This window comes from Pundamilia nyererei, unplaced genomic scaffold (genome assembly GCF_000239375.1).
Source record: "Pundamilia nyererei isolate P.nyererei 1_Seehausen unplaced genomic scaffold, PunNye1.0 scaffold00139, whole genome shotgun sequence".
Lineage (NCBI taxonomy): Eukaryota > Metazoa > Chordata > Actinopteri > Cichliformes > Cichlidae > Pundamilia > Pundamilia nyererei.
In genome coordinates, this window is record NW_005187540.1 from 950,965 (window position 1) to 976,985 (window position 26,021).

General features: G+C 44.5%; 1 protein-coding gene across 1 annotated transcript in view; it reads right to left on the reverse strand.

The window, feature by feature from the left end:
• The window catches only part of LOC102209867 (collagen alpha-6(VI) chain), a 40,218-nt gene that overhangs the window by 5,741 nt on the left and 8,456 nt on the right, over positions 1-26,021 (reverse strand). The window contains exons 8-36 of the mRNA XM_013913607.1: positions 23,668-24,231; positions 22,705-23,063; positions 21,963-22,041; positions 21,102-21,244; positions 20,524-20,616; positions 19,821-19,874; positions 19,205-19,276; positions 18,851-18,877; positions 18,700-18,744; positions 17,763-17,816; positions 17,488-17,550; positions 15,566-15,631; positions 14,095-14,148; positions 13,901-13,936; positions 13,760-13,822; positions 9,804-9,866; positions 9,470-9,532; positions 7,382-7,444; positions 7,249-7,299; positions 6,699-6,734; positions 6,520-6,582; positions 6,377-6,439; positions 5,765-5,800; positions 5,653-5,689; positions 5,486-5,497; positions 4,726-5,219; positions 1,866-1,962; positions 260-901; positions 102-186 (exon numbers count right to left, since the gene is read on the reverse strand). Of these exons, the coding sequence (XP_013769061.1) occupies positions 102-186; positions 260-901; positions 1,866-1,962; positions 4,726-5,219; positions 5,486-5,497; positions 5,653-5,689; positions 5,765-5,800; positions 6,377-6,439; positions 6,520-6,582; positions 6,699-6,734; positions 7,249-7,299; positions 7,382-7,444; positions 9,470-9,532; positions 9,804-9,866; positions 13,760-13,822; positions 13,901-13,936; positions 14,095-14,148; positions 15,566-15,631; positions 17,488-17,550; positions 17,763-17,816; positions 18,700-18,744; positions 18,851-18,877; positions 19,205-19,276; positions 19,821-19,874; positions 20,524-20,616; positions 21,102-21,244; positions 21,963-22,041; positions 22,705-23,063; positions 23,668-24,231 (3,577 nt within the window). The remainder of the gene's footprint in view (positions 1-101; positions 187-259; positions 902-1,865; positions 1,963-4,725; positions 5,220-5,485; positions 5,498-5,652; positions 5,690-5,764; positions 5,801-6,376; positions 6,440-6,519; positions 6,583-6,698; positions 6,735-7,248; positions 7,300-7,381; positions 7,445-9,469; positions 9,533-9,803; positions 9,867-13,759; positions 13,823-13,900; positions 13,937-14,094; positions 14,149-15,565; positions 15,632-17,487; positions 17,551-17,762; positions 17,817-18,699; positions 18,745-18,850; positions 18,878-19,204; positions 19,277-19,820; positions 19,875-20,523; positions 20,617-21,101; positions 21,245-21,962; positions 22,042-22,704; positions 23,064-23,667; positions 24,232-26,021) is intronic.

The following is a 26,021-nucleotide window of genomic DNA, read 5'->3' on the forward strand; positions in this document are numbered from 1 at the left end:
GTGTGAGTCTGTGTGAGTCTGTGTGAGTCTGTGGAAGCTGTGGCTCAGTGTGAGTCTGTGTGAGTCTGTGTGAGTCTGTGTGAGTCTGTGGAAAGTGTTACCTGTTCGTGTCCAGAGTGTCGCCTGGCCCTGACAGCTGGCTGCAGGTCAGTTTAAATGGGAGTGGAGGATAAGCGTTGAGTCCCTCTGAAATAAACCCGAACAGCCCGTCAGTGTGTGTCTGGTTACAGAGGACAGGGAGATCTGAGCGTGCTCTTACTGTTGAGGGCGGAGAGGAAGACCCTGATGAAGCGCTGGGCGTAGCCCTGCTCGTCGGCCTTCAGCCTGTCGAGTCTGATCAGGTGCTGCTGTATCGGCACGCTGGCCAGCTCCTCCACCTCCATCCGGTTGTAACGATCACCCACCGCCACCACAAACAGCGCCACCCCCTCACACTTGGCCTTCTGGGAGATGTAGCGCAGCTTGGCCTGGTCTCTGTAGGCCGTCTTGGTGCCCACCACAGTCAGGACGGCCCTCTTGCTGCGCGGCTGGCCGGCCTTCAGCAGCACCTCCCTCAAGGTGTAGTCCAGCATCTGTCCCAGCGCCAAAGAGCCGCCCTGCTGCTGCATGTTCTGCATCATGTACGTCTTCATGTCTCCAGCGTTCTGGTAGGTCTGCAGGCCGAACTCCACCTTGGTGCTCTGTTGGACCAGAGCTACTCGGGCCTGGCGGCCGGCTCGGCGGGGCTGTGGACTCACGGCCAGCTGCTCCACCACAGAGCTCAGCAGCTGCCGGGCACCGGCGTATTCATCGGCCTGGATCTCCCTGGAGCTGTCCAGCACCATGACCAGGTCCACATCCGCCTGCTGAGGCAGCACTGGTTCCTGGATGAAGGCGCACTCCTCTGCCCGCCTGCAGGGGTCTGCAGAGACAGCAGCAGCCACTGAAAACACCTTTATTCATCCACATACGCTGCTCGTGTATTTAACGTTAACTTCATTGTAAAAAGTGATTTTTCTCATGTATTACCAAAACTGAAACAAAAAAGTCTGATATTGTGTAACTGTTTTTCATCCAGGGAAGGATTAGACACCTAAAGGCATAAAGTTATGTATCAACCAAAGTCTCTGTCAGTGTACAGAAGTTAAATATTTAACTGTTTTTCTACACGATGAACAAAGAAAGAAATGTGTGAAATCACAGAAAAAGTTCTGGAAGTTTTGTTTTTAACTGCAGTCGTATAAAAACCTTTCATTTGTTATTGCTTAATGACTCAGGGAGGTTTTAATCAGCAGGGAAAGTCGTAAAACTGCAGCAGCTTGTTTGCGGTGAGCAGCAGATCCAACAAGTTAGAATCAAAAATGGCTTCAAGTGCACATTCAGGGCTGTGAGACTCGCAGGGGAGAACACACATCACGTTTAAGGCCTGGACAAGTTGAATCGTTTTGTTCTCCATCGTGGAAAAATGGCTGAAAATAAAACCAGGCCAGCTTTAAGAACTCTGCACTCAGCTCTGCGGTCTCAGCCCTGTGTTTCTGTCTGTGCACTCGGCCTGAAGCTACACTTGCTGCCTCGGAGTGTCGGCCCCCTTCCTTCTGTCACATATCGCTATGATCCCAGTCTGTCTTTGCTTGCGATTGGCTGCATGCTGTGCCCACCAAAATAAAGTCCCACCCCTACCTACTATCACAGTCACCTGCTGCAGAGCCGATAATGGCATCAATAAAAGTAGCCGCACGTCCTGAGAGCAGTGAGATGTGGCGATTTACATTTTTAAGAGGACTGTAAAGTCAAGCTTCCTCATATTCACTTTGATCCCACACAGCTCATCTAACTCGAACTAAAAAAGTGTGCAGTGCAGATGAGATATGAGCATCAGTCGTTACCGTAACAGACGGCACAGCTCTTGACCCTCCTCAGGTCAGCAGCCGGCTCCTGTGGCCTCCTCAGCACCGTGAAGATGGAGTTTCCTGTGTCGTCAGCCTGAGAGGAGACAGCAGCTACCGTTACCGACCGCTTCGCTCGTTCATGACAAACAGAATTCCTCAACGACTGAGGGAAGACGACAAGCAGCTTAAAGAAAATGATGTTTTATTAAACTTTCCCTCTTCGGTCCATCTGTCTTGTATGTGCTTTATAACTGACAGCCATGAGAGAAGGCTTCAGGCACCACAGCTGTTTCTTCCTGTTGTACACTAACTTCTGGCTACACACTGTAAACATAACTGGAGCCGCACAGGGAGACTAAGTGCACAATGAGCTGGAACGACTTTGTGCTTGCAGGCCAAACAGGCTGGGAAAAAGGCCCTCACATCATGTGCTGAGAAGGTCCCAGATGTATTGGCTCAAGTGAGAGCAAAGAGTTTAAAAGGGAGATGATGAAACCGTGGAACCCTCCAGAAGTCATCACACTGTAAGGTCTAAAAAGGAAACGGGGACACCCTGACCGTAGCATCAAGAGCCAAATGTTTTTTAATCCAAGGCAAACACTCCAATAATCTCAGGGCGCCGTTGCTGTAACAGTGCTTACTGATTTATGAAGTCCCATCTTCATCCAAACCAGATATTACGATATCGACTCCACACTCCTGTATGTTCACACTGAGAGGCATGGTAGGTTTTGTGGACAGATAGGGTGGCACGCTCGCTGCATTATTGCATCACTTCCTGCTCCTGGTGCACCACATCAGTGGTGCTTGTTCAGTTGTCTAAAGAGCAGCAACATCAGCAGTAACTGTCTGAGAAGCTGGCTCTCTTCTGCTCACTTTGTCGGTTGTCCAATTATTCCTTTGCCTCCTTTAGCACCTGGTCGCCTGGTTGTAGCTCTGGAGGCCTGGCTCCCCACAGAGCCAGCCAGGCCCTGTGGTGCTTTGCAAAGGTACTGTTGGCCTGGTTGACTGTGTCCAAAGTGGGAAATCAGGCCAGTTTGGTGACTACGAGGAGGAAGTGTAGCCTCAAACAGAAACCTTCAGTACGTTTCCCTGTGTACAGACTCCCTGGACTGCTTCCTGTGTGGTGAGTGTCGGAGAGAGAGGCTGGTCGCGTGTGTGGATTGCCTGAAGAGGAATGAGCACTTTGCCCCTGGATTTCCCTGGAGCCCTGACCCCTCACCTTTTTGTATATACACCCGGTGTGCATCAGAGTCCTCCACCTCAATCGTAACAGCAGCTCCCATTTCATTTATTAACCTTTTCATCTAAAAAAAAAAAAAAAAAAAAAAAAAAAAAAGAGGCAGCACGGTGGTTAGCACTGTTGCCGCACAGCAAGAAGGTCCTGAGTTCAATTCCACCATCAGGCCGGGGTCTTTCTGTGTGGAGTTTGCATGTTCTCCCCGTGTTTGCGTGGGTTCCCTCCGGGTACTCCGGCTTCCTCCCACCGTCCAAAGACATGCAGCTTGTGGGGATAGGTTAATTGGATAATCCAAATTGTCACTAGGTGTGAGTGTGAGTGTGAATGGTTGTCTGTCCCTGTGTGTTGGCCCTGCGACAGACTGGCGACCTGTCCAGGGTGTACCCCGCCTCTCGCCCTATGACAGCTGGGATAGGCTCCAGCGCCCCCCGCGACCCTGAAAAGGATAAGCGGAAGCGAATGGATGGATGGATGGATGGATCTACGCTAGTCCATGCTGGTATCAACATACTGAGTTATCCTGACCCACTGAGTCACAGCCAGACTCCTCATCGCACAGGCCGAGGAGGAGGAGTGGCAGCACTTCAGCTTATTAACCAACCAAAGACACCGTTTGAATTCATTTAAAAAACAGTTAATAAGCAGTTCTCATTTGTTATAACAAACAAGACATAATATTTGGTTACAGATTATTACTTCAGTACTTCAGACTAAAGAAGAAACTGATAGTTGGGGTGACCCTGAATCCTTGTCGGTTGTATAAAATAATGTCCAGTTTATGAGTTTTCTGATCAAAGCTGTGTGTTTGAGCTACCCCAGGGAGTCATGCACTTCACATTCCAGGCTCTATTCTTTCTACAGAATCCAGAGTCAAGATAAAATGATTAACAAGACACCAGAACACTTTTCTTAAAGGTAACGCAGTTTGCTACTTGATTGCTCCTGGGAAAAAGTAATTTGCTTCACTACCTGTTACATTAAAAAAACCACAGTTTAGTAACATGAACCTCAGGCTGCACCAAAGCAAATCCCTAACGAGGACTCACATCTCTGAGATCTTTCTCTTAGCAGAACACGAAGCAAAGACTGATTCTACTTTAGAAACGTGAGCAGGTAGACAGGGAGGCTGCAGCCCGACTGCTGTTTGTTACCTGTGGAAGGTAAAGTCTGTCTGGGCAGCATCAGCAACATCACGCAGTTGTTTCTGTCGCGGACACACTTTTCCTCTTTTCCATTTGTCTTTTGTACAATAAAGATAAATGTCCATGCATTAGACTGCATCGCTATTTTCCTCCTCTGACGCGTGAACTGTAACCAGCTGATCGTCGAGAGAGTGCAGCCACACGATTCCCAGGAATCGGAGCGCTGGGAACAGGTTTCCTACAAAAGCTGTTTTTGGTTCCCATCCCGAGATGGTCTCAGTCAGGTTTTAAGTCAGACTAAATGAAAGATGATTTTGTGCATGATGGTGCAGTTTAAAGTGTTCAGGTTAATTCATCAACATCGTTTTTTCCAATAACAGAAAAACTGTGAAACATCTTTCACAATTCATTTGTAATGTATCGTCTAATTTTAGCATGTTCACCATGGACCTGATGGAGGCTAAATCAAACTCACCTCCATCGCCTGATTAATCGCGGGAACGTTCCTCAGGGAGATGATTGCTGGGACGATGTTCAGAGCCCGGTACTCCATAATGGCAGCAAGAATGTCAGTGTTGTCCTGAGACGCTCCATTGGTGAAAAACACGGCCACCTTCCTCACCATGAACCCAGCTCGCACTCGTTTGAAGATGTTCTGACCCACAAAGCGCATGGCGGCGCCCAGCTGGCGTTTGTTGGACGTCTTCTCTAGGGCGATGTTCTTCACAGCTTCTATCAGCGCAGTCTTGCGATGGTAGTCCTGGAAGCGGATCAGGTACTTGGTGTAGGCGCTGTATCCAACCACAGCCACGCGAGCGCCTTGTGGACAGTTGCTCTCAGCGATGCTCAAGTCCTCCAGCAGGTGGAGGAGGGCGGAGCGCTGCCTCTCGAGGGCCGTCGGAGTCACGTCGTCAGACATGTCCAAGCCGAACACCAGCTCGGTGGGGTAGGCCGGACACTGTGACTCACCTGGAGGAGGTAACGTCAGGAAGAGCTGAAGTGAAACGACCGAGGTGTTGGAAACACGCTCAGGCCGATTAACAGATACTCAAAGACGACTAGTTACAAGTTACAAAGGACTTCTGCTACTCAGTAAAATCCACCAAGCAGTTGGAGACAGTTTCAGATAAAAAGGTGCAAATATGTCCCGATGATCTCAGTCAGTCGGCATCTGTGGACAAAGTCTTTGTGCTGTACTCACCATGTTTGTTCTCACTAAGAGGAGACGTACGTACCGTGTGAACAAGCTGTGTGAAGCAGAAACACATTCACTTATCACAGCGCTCGTACTCTGCAGTTTGTTTCCACAAACGTTCGTTTTAGTTTCCATCCTCTACATAAAAACTCATAAACAAACAGCTGATCATTGTTTTGCAAACGTGTTTAAAGCGATGACACTTACCACAGTTGTCCCTGATTTTGTTGATCAGTTCGCATTCCTGAGACGACAGAAAATGTTCTTTGTAACAACATATTTATTTTAAGCAGGTGAAGCGATTTAAAGGTGGACTTACAGGCAGGCTTCTGCTCCCAGGAGGACCTTTCGGGCCCTGGATGGAGGAAAAACAGAGATTATTGTAAGTTTATTTGGGAGGATAATCAAATGTGACTTTTATCTGCGGCTTCCACAGGGTGATGACCCGCTTCCTTTACATGGTGCCGGTTTTACTTTGATGTGGTCCCTCCCTGACAACGGAACAGGATGCAGCGTTACTGCTGGAGTCTGCCAGTCATGGATGGATCTTGTGTGATGTCTGTTCCTATGGACAGTGATCCCAGCAATTTGTGATGCTGTGTCATTACCAGCTTTTTGAACTGAAATCGTCCATCAGTAACCAGGACGTGCTCACAGCCATCTGCCTCCAGCTCAGATACCATCCTGCTCTGTCACAGCAACCCTCTGCATGATCTCGCCAAATACATCCATGAAACCTCTATGAGGTCTTTCTCTTTTCATCCTGCCTGGCAGCTCCATCTTTTAATATGTCCTCTGTCTAATTTAATTTAAAAACTAAATGAGCTTTTTCTTATTGGAAGATTTGCTTAGAAGATAACATCATTCAAAGAATTATTAGACGTGCTAATGAGAGTGAAGGTAGGCAGGTGAAGATGCAGTTTAAACGTACTTTGTGTCCTGGATATCCGTCACCTCCAGGCTCACCTGGTTTTCCTGGCATGCCTGAGTTCCCCTGTATGGGTCACACATAAATCACAGAAGAAGCAAAAAGCCAACGTCTCAGTGACACGACATCAAAGAAACCTTTCTTACCCCACGACCCCGGTTCCCCTTGGATCCTGGATACCCTTTCGGTCCCTTCGCACCGTCGTCGCCCTGAAGACAAAATGCCGTGTCTCAATCACCACAGAGTCCAACATACTTCTAGCTTACTTTGGCTGAACCACATGGTGGCATCAAAGTTTTAGTGTGTGGAAAATGGAAGGACTCACCGGTAAACCAGGGTAACCAGGAAAACCAGCATCTCCCTGTACAGAGAAAGGAAGAAGCAACGATTTCACGATTAAGACAACAAAGACTTTCTAAAATGTTCGGCCACATGTGTAAATCTGTTTTACCCACATCATTGTCCAGCTGAACAGCACCAAAGACATCCCCATGCCTATGCAGATGATACTAAGCTGTATTTTTCCACTAAGCCCCCAAATCTCAACAGCCTCCCAGACCTCAATCACTTCACCACCGCCAATGAAAAATGGACGAACGTTCCTTTTTCTGAATCCTGGTAAAACTGAGGTTCTTCAGGTTCTTATGAAAACTTGGGAGGGAACATTTTGGATTGTGCCAGCACAGAGCTTGGGTGCGGGTCACCAGTGACACAAACCACGGTGTATCCTGAGAGAACCAGAACATCTTCTCCTCCATCAAACGAATAGCTGAAACTAAAACCATGTGGCGTTCTTCTTACTGCTTTTCATTGTTGATGAAAACAGAATTCATTCAGTTTTTGTTGGTTGATGTCAAATTAAGGTTCAGCTCTACCTTTGAACCTTTCGGTCCTTCAGGTCCAAACCCGTCACGACCATCCAGACCCTGAACACAGAGAAAGTCTTGCATGAGATAACTGCATTGAATTACAGATATACACAAGCTCAGCTCATGTTTGGGATCCTACCGGCATTCCTCTGGGTCCTGGTGGTCCCAGAGCACCCTTCACACCTGGTTCTCCTGGTTGGCCCTTAAATAACAACCATGGACATTTCTCCATCAGAATTTACACCCCCATCCAACAAAACCCTGCCAAAATATCTTTCCATTTATAAATAAAGAGTACATTATTTACAGGCTGAATCCAGTTTTATTCGCATTTTAAACGTTTAAACTGCTGCTGTGGTTTATGGCCACGATCCTGGGCCATTTGACCCAGCGTTTTGAGTTTTTATACATTTGGATGTTTATGGTTTATGTTTAAGTTCATCAGGTTATCTAAGTTCATTTCTGTTATACTGAGGTTGCTGTTGTTTATTACAGTCCCCTGGTGTCTTCACCCCGTGTGTTTAAGTCTCCCTCAGCCTTCACGTGTTTCATGTCTGCGTGTCATTATGCTTCCTGTTTTATTTTGAAGAGGTCTGGTGTCCCATGTTCATTGTGTTTAGTTTCACTTCCCCTGTGCCGTCATTGTGTTCATTGTAATCAGCTGTTTCCCCATGTGTTTCCGCTTTTTGTGCTGTTTACTAGTGATGGGACGTTCTGTATCGAGGCTTCGAAGCTTGTGTCGAGTAATGGAGGGGGCGTTTCCGCGAAGCGCGTATCGAGGCTTGCTTCATTTATGGGAGGAGCTGAAAATGAGACGTCCGAAGCCTCGCTGCCCGGCTGTACCACGTGACTGGTTCATGAAGTGGTTCGAACTTTGCCGCGAGCTATGACAGCGATATAAACCCCTCAGACTTCATTCAAAAATGTGGGTGTTTGATGGAGAGTTGCGGTTAGTGAGAGTTTGGAGACAGTTTGGAGGTTTATGAGAGTGAGGAGAGAAAGTCAGGAGAGAATGGAGCCAGCTAAGGAGAGGAGGATGTCCTCCCCTGTGTGGGAACATTTTGATTCTATTCCTCCCAACAAGGTATGTAAATTTCTACAGAAGATGTATTTTCATAATACTGATGGTGCAATACAATTTATGTTAAGCTGTCTCTACTTTTGTACAAGGTGAAGTGTTTGCTATGTGCAAGGGAGCTGGGATATAACAACAACACCTCATCCATGCTCAGGCACTACAGAGCTTTGCATGAGAATAAGGGGAACATGGATTGTGGAGCAAGACCAGGTGAGCCATCAAATGCAATGATAATAATAGCATGCAGTAATGTTACTAAATGATATAACAATATTATACAGCTGTTATAAGTTACGTGTGTGATATTTATATTTGTGCTTTGTCTTTATTGTCTTTCCTCAGGAGAACAATCTCAAATAGATGAAGACCTGGTTAGCATGGTGATCGAGGACTCCCAGCCATTTAGCATTGTGCAGGACAAAGGAGTTAAAAGATTTGTTAAAACGTTAAATCCTAGTTATGTTCTCCCCACTAAAGGTTATAAAAGCAGTGAAAATTTAGTTTTTACTGAATAAAATGTGAACAGGCAGGACTGAGGCTCAAAGCCTCAGTGTGTAGCTGTCCATACCTCAGCGTTACAAAAGCACAACTACTGTCCACACCCCAACCTCACCTCACAGTAAATGATCATTTCCATTTTAAGCATTTCCAAATGATCATTTTCCATACTGCCAGTATAAATATACACAGTATACTGCATCACTACAATATAGATGCTTTACACACTCCTTTTGTTGTTGACATTTACAGGCTGTGTGCAAAATGCCACACTCTTCAAATTCATGCCAACTAATATTTTTACGTCTAGTAGGTGTCCTACTAGAGCAAATGAAGCTTCAAGAAGCTTTGCGCTGGGGTGAACCAATTGGATGAAAAGCTTCAGTGCTTCATGAAGCTTCATCTGCCCATCACTACTGTTTACCAGCCTACAATAAACAGCTCGCTTTCAGCTAATATTAAGTCTGTTTCCACTATTATCTACTCACATTCACACAGTTTGCTTCAACCAGACTGTGACACAAAATCTCATTGGGGCCATTAAAGCTTGTAGTTGGATAGGGGTTGGGTTTTGACTTCTACCCGCTGGCTACATGGGTATTCTGGTTAAAAGCTTTCCTGAATGCAAAGAAAGGAAGCGATGTCACCCACCTTCTGCCCATTAGGGCCAGGACGTCCAGGTAGCCCTGGTTCTCCAACAGATCCATGTTCACCCTGTGGAGGAGCAGAGCTGCCACTGTTCACTCTATTCACATCATGCAAACACTGAACATTCTTTATGTTGCAGCCACTGGAAATACTTCTAAAGTCTTTAAATGTCTAAGACCTTTAAAGCAATAATAATAATAAAAGAAGCAATGTTGGTATTTTTCCTCATGCAAAACTCCCTTTAATCAGACACATGCTTCATTAGAAAAACACAATCAGTACATCATAATTGAACTCGTTGGTCAGTGCATGAATACAGCCTAGTTGATGAACGCACCTGATTTCCTGGAAAACCAGGTGTTCCTTTGGGTCCAGGTTCCCCATTGTCCCCAGCAGGGCCCTGCAGGGTCATCACAGTTTGATAACTGGTGATTATTTACACCTCTGCTCTTCCAATCAATGATGACTGATGGATAGTCTGCATAGCTGTACACTAGTAGTCATCTGTAGTGTACGCTGATAATAATATATATGTCACTACACTTTATTTGTATTGCTTCTAAAACAAAGAAGTGTTGAAAAATAATAATAAAATTAGGAAATTAAAAGAACAAGAAAAAACAAGGGCGCTAGGATGTCAATCCTGGAAAACATTCCATCAAACAATAATTACAGAGCTATGACAAACACAGCAAATCAGTGCAATCTGATCAGACAGCGTGTGGTTGTCTGCATGCGCCTGCCAGAATCCTTTCTACGGTCAAACTTCATGACGTCATGCATGAAGTACATCCTAGTACAGATGCCGGGAGTCTATGTATATATAACAGGATACTGGAGTCAATTCTCTATCATCTCACACGTCTATTTAATCAGTTTCTGTTTGATGGTTATTCAGCTGTGTGACAACCCGAAGGATGCGGCCTCCGAAGGATGCGGCCTCCGAAGGATGCGGCCTCCGAAGGATGCGGCCTAGGTTGTGGGACACAGCTTATGGAAAGACCAGATGTTTTTCAGTCACCAGGGCCGGAGGCTAAGTAATTCACCTGGAATAATTTTGTGTGTCCCTGACCAAATGGCGTGGAACACCTGCCTTAAGAATTTGGTTGGTGTCATTTAAGCACTGTGTGCCAGGAAGAGGGAGGAGCCAACGCAGGACTCAAAACTCAAAAGAATTAACTAAGGCAGGCAAAACACCAAATACAAAAAAACGTAACTCAGACGTGAAACTAGACAACTGAGAAAGTGAGGAACAAGCAACTAAGAGCAAGGAAAAGGGGGGACGATGCAACAATGGGCAAAGGCAAACGGTGGAAACACACGGGGAATGGGGGAGAGATGAAACATAATGAGGTGGGAGGAAGGAAAACAGATGAATGAAACCCAGAGACAGAACTTATACGAGAGACGTGACAGACTAACCAGGGAGGGAACAAACTAAACCAACAGGAAGTACAAATGATTACACCTGGAAGAACGAGGAAACTAAACAATAGCAAAGAGAACAAAAGAAACAGAAACACTGTGTTAGCGTGACAGCAGGACATTCACACATCGTCACAGCCGCTCTCGTCTTAAAGAGCGCAGGATTTCATATGTTGCTTTGAGAAAACAGTCATGGTGTGGATCAGTGCAGTCATGTTTTGGGGAAGTACGATCTGACTTTGGCCACATTTCAGATCAACAGTGAGCTTATTTGTGTCTGTGTGATACCTCCTAATGCTTTAGCTCATCACATGAACGTACGGCGGCCTGAATGTGCAGACGGAGAATATCACTTTCTGTCGACGTGAACACTGCCCATGAGACTGTTATACAACATGTGTTCACAAATATACTCCCCTAAATGAGAAACAGCTTTTCTTAAGTTGCTAACTAATACCAAGCAGAGCTGCAACTGCATCCTATCTGTCTTTGTGGTTTGACAGAGAAAAAAGGAATTCATGAATAGTTCCACTGAATTTCTCTGGAAGTCTGTCCATGGGCCAAATCCAGCACAAGTCTGCCAAATCCAGCTGAGCGAAAGCCAAAGTGTAACCGGAGTGATGCAAAAACACAGACTAAACTGGCACCTCTCGAGTCCTGTGGGGATTTCTGCCTATTCAACTAAAACAAAACTTCTAAGGAATAATGTGTACAGTTACTGTCAATGATCCTTCAGGAATTTAATGCTAAATTCAACCAGATGCAGCCTGCGGGAGAACATTTACAGCTTACTGCCTCAGCTGTAAACTCTGTTAGCCTGGCTCTGAATCACGGCTCTTGAACAGTTGAGACTTCAATATTTGAAACAGCTTATTAGTTCCAACATATCGAGGGGTCTTACAACGCAGTGGAGATCCCTTTACAGGCCCAGCGACTTGAACATGATGCGTAGTGGTTACATACAGTTGTGGTCAGATGTTCATCACGGGCATGAATTTCAGGTCATTTTGGATTTTTAATGATTTCTTTAAACCTTTTCCAGTGTGCAACGATCGTAGAGAGTGTGCATTAGAGCAGGGCGATATGACCAAAAATATTTATCACCATATGCATTTGAAAATTTGCAATAACGATATAACTGACGATATAATTGACACGAGACAAATTGAGATGAGAGATGAGATGAGATAGCCTTTATGTGTCAGTTGCAGGTCTTTTGCCCACAACCGAGATGACAGACCTTGCCGACCGTACATACAATACACAAACCTCTCCCATCGTTCCAATCCCAGCGGGCAGCCTTGGGGGGTTTGAACAGCCGGTTCCGCTTTCTTTATTCTTCGATAAGTCAGGGCCAAGCCAGCTCCGATCAGCCAGAACCCTGTTACCATGGTTCAGAATAGGTAGATATCTTCAGCACTCAGGCTCACCCAAGCCCAAACTTCTCGTTGAGAAAGGGGTGTCAATTGCATTTAGGGACCAGTTGATTAAATCCATAATTCCTCTTTTAGGTTTTAGAGAACAGACTGTGAGAGTGTTCCAGGGAAAATACAAAAAAACCCCCACGAGACTAGACAAGGACATAAGCAGGGAAGATGAGGGAGAGGAGAAAAAGTGCGTCCGCCTCCTCCGAGAGCCAAAGAAGAACTCCTCAACTTTATTAGTGCAAAAAACAAAACAAAAAAACCCCATCAATGTATTTTCACTTAAACAAGCAGCTGTTTTTTATCTGCATTAAAGTTATATAAACATTTAACAGTGCAAATGCAAACTCCTCGCTGACAGTTTAACCAAAAGGCGTTTCCAGTGGAAACTGGCCGACACATCCTCAGTGTAACCATGTATAACATCCACAACACTTAAAAAGAGGTTATACACACACAACACGGTAACATTATGCTGAAGCACAGTACGCATCACTCTGCGAGGCTCCGCCTACGACAGCCGTAATGCTCCGACAATCCATCAAGCGGTGCGGCTTCGTAGCTCAGCAAAGTCGTACTGAAGCATTTGACAGATTTTCGAGCGCCGTGCACATAAAATCGTTTCGAGGTCAGTAACACAACCAGAGTTCATACATAAGGCACACGGGATTATAAGGGGCTCTGTCGACTTTCAGAAAATCAAAGGATGATTTTAAGTGCGCCGTGTTTTCCAAACAACACGGTAATAACGACGGCCCGCTAGCATGCGCTACCAAAAATAGTGCTTTGTTGTGTATCTGACAGACGAAAGCTAAACCAGTTCCACACCAGTGAAGCTGCAGCGTTTTTACAAACCAGTTCTGGTTCATGGTTTCATTCAACGATCCACTTTCACTCTTCTCGTTCTGCGTCGCCGCCATGTGCGCATGTAAACAAAGGCACAGCCCATGCGCGTTTTACCCATATTCTATCGCCATGTTTCATTTTCTTATCGTTGCCCAACATTACACCGGTATCACCGTGAACGGTATGATATGGCCCAGCACTAGCGTGCACCAAATGGATTTTCTCTAATGCACACAGGCTCAAATATAAACAAACATACTAATATTTGGCTAAATGTCTCAAAGTTCTTCACAGACGCTCTTGGTAGCTGTCGATAAGCTTCTGGCATAATTCTGGCTGCATGTTTGATCACTCTTTTTATCAGAACTGAGGACTTGACCAGAGGGTGTTCCCACTCTGAATGACCGTCAGCGTTCCCACAACATTCATAGTAAGAGCAGCGATGCGAGAGGAAGGCTGAGTGCGGGGAGGAGGGGTTAAACTACAGCAGAGGCAGTCGCGTCTTTTCTGAGTTAAATATGTTCGGTCTCACAATTAAGGTCAACCTGCCGTGCGTCCAATCACAAAGCAGACTGTCACGACAGAACCGGACTCTCACCTGTGGCCCAGCAGCACCTGGGATACCGGGAGGGCCTCGATTTCCTTTCTCACCAGGTGACCCCTGCAAACAGAGTCAGACGTCTGTGTACAGTCACAGATATACGGTATAATCCTGATGCTGCTTCATATCGTCTTCTACCTTCTCACCACTGGGACCTCTTCTTCCATTACGACCCTGCACAAGAAAAAAATGTCACCATCATCATGCTGAAGTCTTTCTGCAGCACAGAGCAGCACCTTCCTACCCGAGTCTCTGTGTGAGGATCACTGCTCTTCATGAAAACAGCTTCTCTTAGAGAGAAACAGAAGAACGACTTTTCTGAGAAATCTCACCGGGTTTCCATCTAGTCCACTGTCACCCCCGTACCCGTCTGGACCAGGACCACCCTGTGGATTAAAAAACATTCTGATAACTGCATCCACCCACCCATCCATCCAGCCATCTGTCCTTCTGCCCGTCCATCCACAGAATTATATCTTTTGGTCAAAATATTATAATTATATATTGTGACCATTTGGCCTGGCTTTCCTCAGACCGTACACCAGAGAAGGTCAGGGCTGCATGGTGTCAGTCACTGGTTGGTAATTTCAACATTTTGGTCGTTGTATCCTGAGTGAGCTACTCAGGACCAGCTCATATAGTCTTCACTCATTTGTGATGTACATCAGGCGGGCTTATTGATTTAAAAGTAAAATTAATCACATTTTATTCAGAAACACTTTAAATTAGCAACTAGAACCATAAATCCACCAAAGAGTGTTCAGCGTCGGGGTGAGTAGTGCGCTCCTTTTGTCATAGACTTCTATCCAATCAGACCAGAGGACTCGCCCCCTGCCGACCAGGTTAGGATGCTTCTGTATTGGCTTCACATTCATGTTCAATCACTGGCCACATATCTGATCAGCCAATCACGTGGCACCAAATGAATGCATATAGGTGTATATGTGGCATGGTTGTTGGTACAGGACGGGTTGGTCTGACTATTCCGCTGATCTGTCGGGACTTTGCACACAATCATTTACAGAGGAAGCTCTGAAAAGACAACGTGCAGCGTTAACAGCAGATCTCACTGATGTCAGAGGAGAATGTTTCTAAATCCACAACACATTAAACTTGAAGCAGATGGGTACTGCAGCAGAAGACCACACCACGCACTCCTGTCAGCTAAGAACAGAACTGACTGTCTGATCCAATGGCATCCTCTCTTCTGAAAAGAAAGTGACAGGGTGTCACATGCTCGCCCCGCGTCCTCCAGCTCCCGTCCACAGTCCAAAGGCATGCTCGTTAGGTTAACTTGTGATTCTGAAGGTGTGAGTATGAGTGTGAATGACTGTGTGTCTCTCTGGGACAGACTGGAAACCTATCCTCAGTGAACAACCGGCTCTGCATCCCCTGAAACCCAACAAATACTTTAGTGTCAAATACGCACAGTTCCTCTGATGCCCAGGAGAGGCAGCAGTGAGTCAGTCTCCATAGACACTGGTGCTGGCTGTAGATCAGGAGGTAGATCAGGTCATCTACTAACTGGAGGTTTGGGCAACATACTAACCCGAGCTGCTCCCTGATGCATCGTCAGAGGGTGAATGTTAGAGAGTGAAAAAGTGCTTGTGTGAATGGGTGAATGAGGCATGTTGTACGAAGTGCTTTGAGCATTCAAGTGCTCATTTAGAGGCAGTCCATATTAAAAACGTTTACAGCCTGATAAGAAAATCAGCTTTAGTCTCTGTAGATAATTTACGGTAAACTAGTGGCATCATGGCGGCTAACGTTCAGCTTTTACATAAAGATGTGGATGTGTCTTACTGGTCTCCCTGGGCTGCCGGGGTCTCCTTTGGGTCCTGGTCTGTTGTTGTCGACACCCGGGGTGCCCTGTCAGACAAAAACAGTGTTCGGTTCTTGAAGTGGAGCTTCCAGCTGTTTCCCAGCTGCGATCAGCTGTCGGGTTTTCCGACAGAAGAAAGAGCCGATATTACAGTTTTAACTAGGGCTGTGCGATATGACCACAATCTCATCTCCCGATATCAGACGTCTATCGTCCGATAACGATATAAATCACAAAAATGTAACGTTTTCTGTAAATTCTGTGGATCTCGGGCAGCTCGATTTGCATGAAGTGTTTCCAGCTGCGCGTCATGTAGCTGGAGTCAAGTGTTTTAACCCAGCGGTTCCTAACCCCCGGGCCTCGGACCGGTACCTCTCAACCCGGGGGTTGAGAGTTGAGGTTCAGGTGTGAAATGTCTGGTTTTCAGGGTTTTTATCGGTTTTCAGCGTTATTTTGTTATCGTTTTTATCGTTTACTCGATTTTCACGTGTGTTATGAATAAATTTTCTTTTTTTCGGTACCGGTACCGGTTTTATTTTGTTGTATTTATCCGCGACACCTTAAAGGCCGGTCCGTGAAAATATTGTCAGGCATAAACCGGTTCGTGGCGCAAAAAAGGTTGGAGACCGCTGCTTTAACCGATGCATGAAACGATACATTTTTAGACATAAGTTGTAACGGCGCTGTTTTCTTTGTGAGTATTTATTACACGGCGTGCTGCGGGGAAAAGCCTGTTCTAACGTTTGAGTCTAAGGTTTATTTTTTAGCACCTGGCGGCTCTTTTTTACTTCTCATCCGTAAATAATCTGCTCTGTCACGTGATTCAGTTTATTTTGAAAAGTCTCAACTGGATAAACAAGCGGACACGCGATGGTTTTACCGTCGTTGTTGCTAACGACAACTAGGGATGGGTATTGAAAACCGGTTCTTGTTGAGAACTGGTTCCCACTGTTTCAGTTCCTTGGAGTTGTTTGCCTTTTTTGCAAACGATTCTCTTATCGATTCCAGTCGCCCCGAATGACGTCACCACGTTGCGGAGCGTCATTTACCTGGCAGGAAACACGGCGCCTAAGCGGCTCAAACACTTGGTTATACTTTACGAGAACGGATGACAACAGGACAACTTGCAATACTTGCAAAGTAGATATTTCATTTAAGGGAGGAAACACTACGAATATGCAAAAGCATTTGCTCACAAAACACGCGATGACCTTAAATGAATGTCGTGGTTTTAATTCCGCTCCGGACTCGTGAATCTCAACCCAGCAGCAGCGGTAACGTTTGCACGTCCTCTCCCGTTAATGCGGCAGGTAAATAATCAACTAACTGTGCATATTATGTTAGCGCGATCTGCCTTATTACAAACCTGCCATTACTGTGCATTTAGTGACCATGATGAGAGACAGAGTCTGGCTCAGATGCTGGCAGCTCTCGCTGCAGTCTACCGGCAGCGTCTGCTTTCAGGCAGGATAGACGAATGTCACCGAGCAGAGACTCAGTTTGTGGTCAAAGGTTTGCAGCCGTTTGCCACAGCAGATGATTTTCAGTAAGTGAATGTGTTTAATTGTAGGCAGGGACATTACTGGATATTCTTGTGTAATTGCTACAGAATCATTTATGTTATACTTTGTTATTGCTACAGAAGAATATTTATTTTATTATTTTACATTTACAGTTTTTTTCCTGGGGACCCCGTGACACCCCATTGATGAGCCGCAGGCTGTGGATCTATTAAGATCTCACTGAAATATGAAAGGTTTATTTTGCTTTAGCAGTCTGATTGACCTGAACTTGACCTGCCTCCTCCTCTTCCTCGTCCCCTCCTCCTCCCACATATTAAATAATTAGGAAAAAAAGTCCATGTGACTGCCGACCTTTCTGAAATGAAAGCACCGAAACTCACCGGGTCTCCTCTCAGTCCCTTCTGTCCTTTCAGCCCCTTCTCGCCTCCTGTCCCCGGGATGCCCTAAAGATGATATTTCAGCCTGTCAATCAACCTACCCAGAGGTCAGAGGTCAACAGCTCACAGCTTCATTTTTACGAGCTGAAGTCAAAACACATTTAAAAAAACGAAAACAGAAACAATAACAGTAAAATGGATCAATCGTTTCATTAGGTAACAACGATCAGAGCTGATGCAGCACGAAGCAAAAAAAAAATTGAGTGGTTTTTGTTTACTGGGTTTCCCGGCGGTCCTCGGTCTGCTTTCAGTCCACCGAGTCCCGTCTCCCCCTGCAAACAAAACCAGAAGAACGCGTCATCTCTTCTCTTCCACAGTCACGTGACATAAACCATCATACTCTCCTACCATGATTTGTAAATCACTAGGATAATACAGCATGTGTAAATGTTAATATAAAGAATAATTTTCACATGTAATAATTCATTTATCTAATTTAAACTTATATGTATAATTTAATCCACAGTTGCATTCAAATGACTATATTGAACAGCAGGAGCCAGGTGATGATAAATTCACTGCTCATCAGCAGGTGTCAGCATGTCTGTCAAAGCTGTGTTCAGGTGTGTGTTAACACATCACTAAGGAACAAAGGCCTCAGTCAGCAGTGGGACATTGTCCTCAGCCCAGATGTTTGTCAGGCTACATTCTGTTTCACAAAGAGGAGAAAAATCATTACAATATTAGCCTCAGCTAATGTTAGCCACTCCAGTGTGTCCACTGGACTAATGTTAGCTAATGGCTAACATCAGCTAATGTTAGCCACTCCAGTGTGTCCACTGGACTAATGTTAGCTAATGTAGCTAATGGCTAACATCAGCTAATGTTAGCCACTCCAGGGCCTCCTTGACTCAAACCAGTGTGTCCACTGGCCTGCAGGTGCCCGACACAGAGTAATGGAGTGCACGCTGTGCCAGGATTTAAACATCAGGGAAACCAAACCCCCCTCTGGCTACAACACAGAAGAGCCACCCCATCAGCCCCCCGCAGCTCCCGGGAAGCTGAAGACAGCTTCAACCGTTTGTGTGTTGAAAAATAGTAATTTTCTTGTTGTAACAATAGAAATCATAATTAGTTAGATTACTACTTAGTGAAAAAGTAACGGCGTTAGCAACGCGTCACTGATCAGAAGGCCTCAGTCAGAGGTGTTCATACCTGCTCTCCATCGATGGCGTTCAGTCCATCCTCGCCGTCGTCCCCCTGCAGCGTTGGAGCAGAATCAGCTGTTACGTCTCACTGCTCAATCTCTGATAAACTGTCACTTCTCCAGTAAATGCAGCAGTGTCAGCAGACCTCAGTCACTCACCTTGTTGCCTGAGAGGCCTCGGTAGCCCTGCAGATACAAACAGCAGATTTAATGGTTAAAGCGCTCATGTTTGACTTTTTCAGCCCGGCTTCACAGGAATCTTTCAGCTATTTGGATTCGATTAAACGTCTGATATATTTAATATTTGTGTGATATATTTATAACAAACTATAAACAAACTTGTTTTTCATGATAAGAACAAAAGTTAATACTAAAAATCAGTCGTCACACAGTCTGACATGAAAAACATCTCCATGAACTCGTCTGTTCGACTGCAGCGTCATTGTCTCCACGTGATCGATTAATGATCAGACTTCAGCAGTGCTCCTCTCAGAGGTATGACACATCGCGTACCTTCTGTCCTCTGCTTCCAGGACAGCCCCGGATCCCCTGAAGTCCAGGAAGTCCAGGAGGACCGCGCTCGCCCTGCAACACAAAAGCAAAGTCAGCGCACCTGGTTCGAGCTCTCTGTCTGCTTCGTCCTGTAGGTCCATCTTTCAGTTATCAGGATATATGAATAATATCTCAAAAATACATTTGCATTTAAGTAAAATGTAAATGTCAACTGCTTTTAGGTAGCCCCCATAAACAGGAGCAAGCAGCTGGCAATTGTAGGAAAAAAGAACTTTAACAAGAATTTTAAACTTTAACAAGAAGAACACAAACTACAAACTAGAAAATTCAAAAGAAATAATTAAAAGCAAAAATTTTTTTAATGGAAATGAATTCAGGTTTGAAGTTTTTTAATCAGGTTCAAGATCCTTTATTTGTCACATGCATAGTTACACGCAGTGAAACGTGTGCTGACGCGCTGCTCGACTGTGCAAAAGCAGAGAACATTATGTACAAATAACTGAATAAAATAAAACAATCTGGAAATTTTTACATTGAAAATCTGAAAATGTAGATTGTGCGAGTGTCTCATTTACAGCGGAAAGAGCTCGTGGCGGGATGAAGAAGAAGCACTTACACTGACTCCTTCGTCTCCTGGGAAACCCGGATGACCCCGCTCTCCCTCCTCACCCTGTTTATAAAGCAAACAGAACCATCAGAAAGAAAGCAAAGGGCTGGAAAAGCCTTCAGGACACATTTCACAACTAATTAGATTAAGTGGCAGCTGATCAGTAACGTGATATATTAAAATGATATTTTAGTTATTAGAGTTGATGATATTTGGACAATCGGGAAGCACGACATTTAAAGTGATTGTGTCATGGACACCAGAGCAGCTCCGGCTGCCGTCCACATGAACAGGTTAAAGCTCCATCGTGCAGAGAGGAGCTTGTTTAAAATGGACTGAGGCACAGTGGAAACTGATCTCAGGTCAGACCCATCCACACAGTCCGTGTGTGGATGGGTCTGTGGGAGAGGGAGCATCCGCCCTGTGGAGCTGGCACATCTGGACAGGCTCCGTCAGTGCTGAAAGCTATACACAGGTATCAGAGCAGCAGCTGCTCCGTGCAGACGTGTTTTTCAGATGCGGCCTTCATGTTGGAGTGGGATGATGCTAAAGCGCAGAATGCATCGGTTGCACCAGCACGCCTGCAGTCCAGACCTCTGACCTGCTGCTCAGTTTCATGCAATGATGAATTTTTGCGGTTGAAACGTGAGATATGTTCTCTGTGTTCTACAGTGAAAACATTCCTGGTGTAAAGTTGGGGTTTCACACTCACCTTTGCCCCTCGTGGGCCTGGAAGACCACGGGGGCCTTTGTCTCCCCAACATTTGCACATCACTCCGCAGCATTCCCGGGCTGTCACGGTGCTCTGAGTCAGACGAGGGGGCGAAGGACATACATGAACAATGCACATCTTTGTGAAGATCTTTAAGAGGCAAACGTCAGTTACTGAACTTTTTGTCTTCAGAGAATCAGGACTCATCAAAATATTACTCGCTATAAACTTTAAGAGGAACGATTATGTCAGCAGGAAAAATGGAAACATGGAACTGGTCCAATCACAATCCTCCCGTCAGCCTCCTCCTGAATGGCTGATGGGATTATTGTCCCTTTGATTTCTTTGTTGCTTACGTGACTTTTCTTTCCACTTACCCGCATGTTTTGCACTTGGGTCCTCTTATCTCACCTCATGACTCCTTTACTGGTTATTCTGAATAAAATTCACTCACATTTTTTACATTATATGAATAACATGAACGTGGCTCCTTTTTACTCAGACTAAAGATTAAAACGTGCTTTATTTGTCATTTAGAAAAGGTAGAAACGCACTCATGAGCAATGGGACTGACTTACAATCTGTTGGAATATGGTGCTGCCGATGCTCGGCATGCTGATTATGAGCTGATCGGTGTACCCGAATCCGCGGCCAAACTCCACCTTCTGTAGCTGAGTGTGGTCAGCGCCTCTGACAGCCACGGCCAGCAGGGCGCTGACTCCTGCAGACAGGACAACAGACTGGAACGGCGTGGCTTCACAAACACAGTGCATGTACATTTCCACTGGATCTGAATCAAGAAAACTGATTAGGTCTAGAAATATTTAGTAACTTCTCCTCGTAGATAAGATGGATCCAGTCGGATGGTGATCCAAGTGCTTCTTACCCCTCAGCTGTAAAAGGCATTGATGTGAACGCTACAGCTCGAGCTTCAAATTGATATCATAGCTGCTTCTATTAAAATCTTTGATTAGTTTGAATCTCAGTGACCTCAGAGCCACAGTAAGTCTGATGAAGATCTTGCAGATGTAATAACTTGAGAACAAGACGACGTAGGAAATTGATATCTTAGGTGTGTCTCCTCAGAGGCCAAGGGGTTGCACTAGTATTATATTCAGTTCTTTCAGCTCTCTGTCATTCTACACAAACCACTTTTTCCTGGTTGTTTAGGAAAGTTCTTGTGCTTCCGCTTATTCTGCTCCACAGGACTTCCTCGTAGCCCAGAATTAAAATTAAAGCATGCGTTTTTATGTTTTAGGACACACATGGGACACTAGCCCATACATCTAATATAATAACGGAATAATTTGTGTGCTAACATCAGATCAAAGTGCATGGGGATGTCAATAAAGATGAACAATGAAAAGTAAAGATGACACAATGAGAAAACCAGAAGCAAAGTTGGGAATGAAGTGATCTTAGTAAATGCATGTTCTTACCAGACTCTCGCAGCAGCTTTGATTCCCGCTGTAGACTCATGACGTTTTCATTGAGTCCATCAGAGAAGATCATCAAGACCTAAACGACAGAGTAAACCACGTCCGACAGTTTAATGTGGATGACGCCTCATGAAGTGGTAATGTTCAGGGCTGAACAATGATGTCATAGCAGAAGCGTTAAACACTGCAGCTCCTCTAATGTCCACTAGAGGCTCCAGCAGTGAGTCAGTCCCCATATACTTATAAACAAAGCTCTTTACCAATAGCAGTCTTCATGCTAGGTAACAGCAACTAAAACTTGTAATGTAATTAATGTAATTGAATGTAGTGTCCGGTATTTGGCTACCCAACAGCCTCAGCTGCAGTTTATGTGCTAAATTTTAACAAGATGAAAAATAGCACCGTTGCATGTTAGCAACACAGGATATCAATTCAGTTACTCGGATAATTTCATGGTGAAAATGAGAACTGAAGGATTCTGAAAGGTCTAAACTAGGGCTGCCAGCGTTAATCTCCTTAAAATGACTTTAACGCCATAACCACATTAAAGCGGCAAATCTCCATTAGCAAGTTACCGCAGATCACCCCATGGCGTCAACGTGTTAGAGCGGTTAGCTCATTAACGTGTTAGCACCGTGCAGCTCACTAGCGCTAGCTCACTAACAGAGATTTGCTGCAGTCATGGCGTTAACATCACTTTAACGAGATTAACGCTGACAGCACTCATCTAAACATGTCTCACCTTGACAGTAGCCTCGGATTTGGTTTTGAACCTCTCCTTGTAGAAATTTAGCAGCTCAGAGTTAAAGTAGGTCGGCTGGGACAACTTCCAGCTCAAGACTTTCTTCAACACGTCTTCACTGAAGTCTGGAAAATTTGTATCATACAAGGCCCTGCCATCACTGTCTACCAAATGGAAGGCGATTTGGGTCTTGACCGGGGACTGGGGGACGCCAGTGCAGCACAAGTTATCTACTGTTGAAATATGTGAAATATGATGGACAATCTCTTCCAGGTGTTGGATGTAGTCACTGATCAGCATGTTGTTGGATCCACTCGTGTCAGTAATGTCGAATCCTATTGCAACGTCGATGGTACAATCTGAACATGGGAAGAGAAGCAGGGAAAGGATGTTTGTCTTTGACCTTCTATAGCTAAAGACAGTGATATGTGGACAAGAGGGGCTCACTTATCAAACAACAGGATTAAACAATCGAGGGTACTGACGCTCGTGCTAGTACTGCTAACCTGAGCCACATGAGGCAATAGAGTGAATACTTGATGATTTTGGTGTACTGTGAATGCAGCACCAGTAACAGTCTTTAAATGATAAAAGGTAAAACATTAGGCATCTACAATAACAACAGCAGCTCTCGACAAACCAAGCAGAAATTACTCAAACTGAAGACTGGGTGTGTTCACAGTCGAGGACGTGCATCTCACTTAGTGGAGTGGGGTGAATGCACACAGCAGACCACCACCGGTAGGTACAATGTGGTGTGAAAGCAGTTGCTCTTATAAATGGTGCCTCACATTGAGTCACCATTTAAAATACTGAAATTGCAGAATTTAATTACAAACAGTGGTGATTTGGATCTTCTGGCTGTCTGCGTTTAGTCTCTCTTTTTAAGTATTCACTCAAAGATTTTTTGTTCGCCTGATTATGAACTTACTAGTCAGGGACGTCTCTTTTTTTCCAACTTACCAATTTTGGGCTCCTCACCAGACTCAGTCTCACAGATTTTGTCAATGATCTTTTTCTTGATAGATGCCAAGCTGTCGAAGCTGTCGACATCAAAGACCTTCTCTGGCGTGCCAGTGATCTGCAGGAGCTGTAGGTAATAGACATCTCCAACTGCAATGGCGAATATTGTAACCCCCATTTTCCTGAGCGCTTCTGCAGCATCCTCCACATCATCACGAGAATTACCATCTGTGATCAACACCAGGTTCTTGGGAACACCTCTGCGGCTTCCCTCATGAAAGTAGTCCCTAATGCGATCCAAGGCTTTTCCAAGATAAGTGTTTCCACCTTTATAGTTCATGTTAAGGATATGCTCAATCATCTTCGTATTGTCGTTGTACGTGTTAAGGTAAAACTCATCTTTAGGTTCGTCACTGAACTGTGCAAGTCCGATATGTGCAAACTCTTTACTGACATTAAAGTCGTCCACCACACTTGCTGTGAAGTTTATCATCATTTTGTGCTCTTCTAGGTCGATGCTGCTCGAGTAATCGAGCAGAAAGACCAAGTCTGTCTGGTTGCAAGCTGCCAAAGAAAAAGCAAGACAGAGACATTTGACGTCATTAATACACAACGAACCAAACAAAAACCTGATGCCAATTCTTTGGTTAGTCTTTAGAGTCTATCGTGACAGTGGAAGAACGGTTAACCAAAAATAAGATATTAGTGAAGAACTTGGGGAACATTTTAAAAAATGCATGTAAATATTGTGAAACATGGTCAGATAAGGGGTAATAAGCGCTTAATTTAAATTATACCGAACAAGAAATGAATAAAGAAAATAAATCAATTCTAAAAAACCCAACAGAAACCTGTAACACAGTAAAATGTAAATAAATGCAATGATTTCCACATTTCACAAAACTATATTTTATTAACAATACAACCCATGAAAATGGGGCTCCAAAAGGCTGGAAAAGTAAGTGGTACAAAAGAAAAACAGCTGGAGGAACATTTTGTGGGGAATTGTCTAATTAGCTCTAGCATAAAAAAAGAGCTTCTTAGAGACAAATTGTGGAACAATTGTAGAATAATATTCCTCTGGGTACAGTCATGAATATCTCATCATGTACAGTACATAATATCATCAAAAGGTTCAGAAAATCTTGAGAAATCTCTGTGTGCAAAGGGACAAGGCCGAAAATCAACATTGGATACCTTTAATGTTTCACCCTCAGGCAGCAATTCATTAATAACAGGCATGGTTCTGTGATGGAAATCACTGCATGGGCTCAAGAGCCAGAAATCACTGGATGTGAACATAGGTCCTCTCCCCAAAGTGCAGCAGCTGCTCCCCTGGTTCCCAGATGTTCCATCAGTCATTACCATCAGTTCAAAATGAACTGATATCTTTCCTAAATTTGCACGCTTTTTCGGTTGTTTTTAGTTTCTATTGTGATCCAAATATGGGTTCATGAGATTTGAAAATCATTGCATTTCACACAGTATCCTTTCTTTTTTCACAGTTGGTTTCAGATGTTCCCCTAGAACTTCCATACAGATATGATACTCGAAATGCTCAGATTTATACATCTGTGTAGCTCTGTAATTACTAGTCCAATGCCTGGCTCTGTCACTTTGTGTCTTATGCTGCTCAACAACGGCTGAACAACAGTTACTTACTGAAATTAAAGCCCAGACAAAAGGCAACTCAAACACAGAAGATTAAATGTGTCTGTAAGGATGGGTATGGATCTGCTTTGGTCAGAGGATGAACACGAGACTTTATAGTGCACTCCTCATTCATTTAATATCAGATACAATAGGGAGCACTACTGTGTGCTGCCTCCGTACACTATCGAGAATAATAAGTTTACATATGGCCTTACAGAGCTATTAAAAAGAGGACATGGTAGCTGCTTAATGATTACTGCATTAACATACGGAAAAGTTAAGGAAAAGTTTCTCCAAGTGTAGCAGGCTGTCACATATTTATCTTTAGTGTAACTGAACTGACTCCCTCACTTAAATCTAGCAAAAAACACGATTTTAGGAGATCAATACATTCTGCTGTTATGAAAATAGTTATTTTTGTGTCTTTGTTCTGTTCTTCTCCTCTCACCCCAACCAATCACAGCAGATGGCCCCGCCCCTCAATGAGCCTGGTTCTGTCGGAGGTTTCTTTCTGTTAAAAGGGAGTTTTTCCTTCCCAGAATTCTGACTTTTTTCTCAGAATTCTGACTTTTTTCTCGGAATTCTGACTTTAATCTCAGAATTCTGACTTTTTTCTCAGAATTCTAACTTTTTTCTCAGAATTCTGACTTTAATCTCAGAATTCTAACTTTTTTCTCAGAATTCTAACTTTTTTCTCAGAA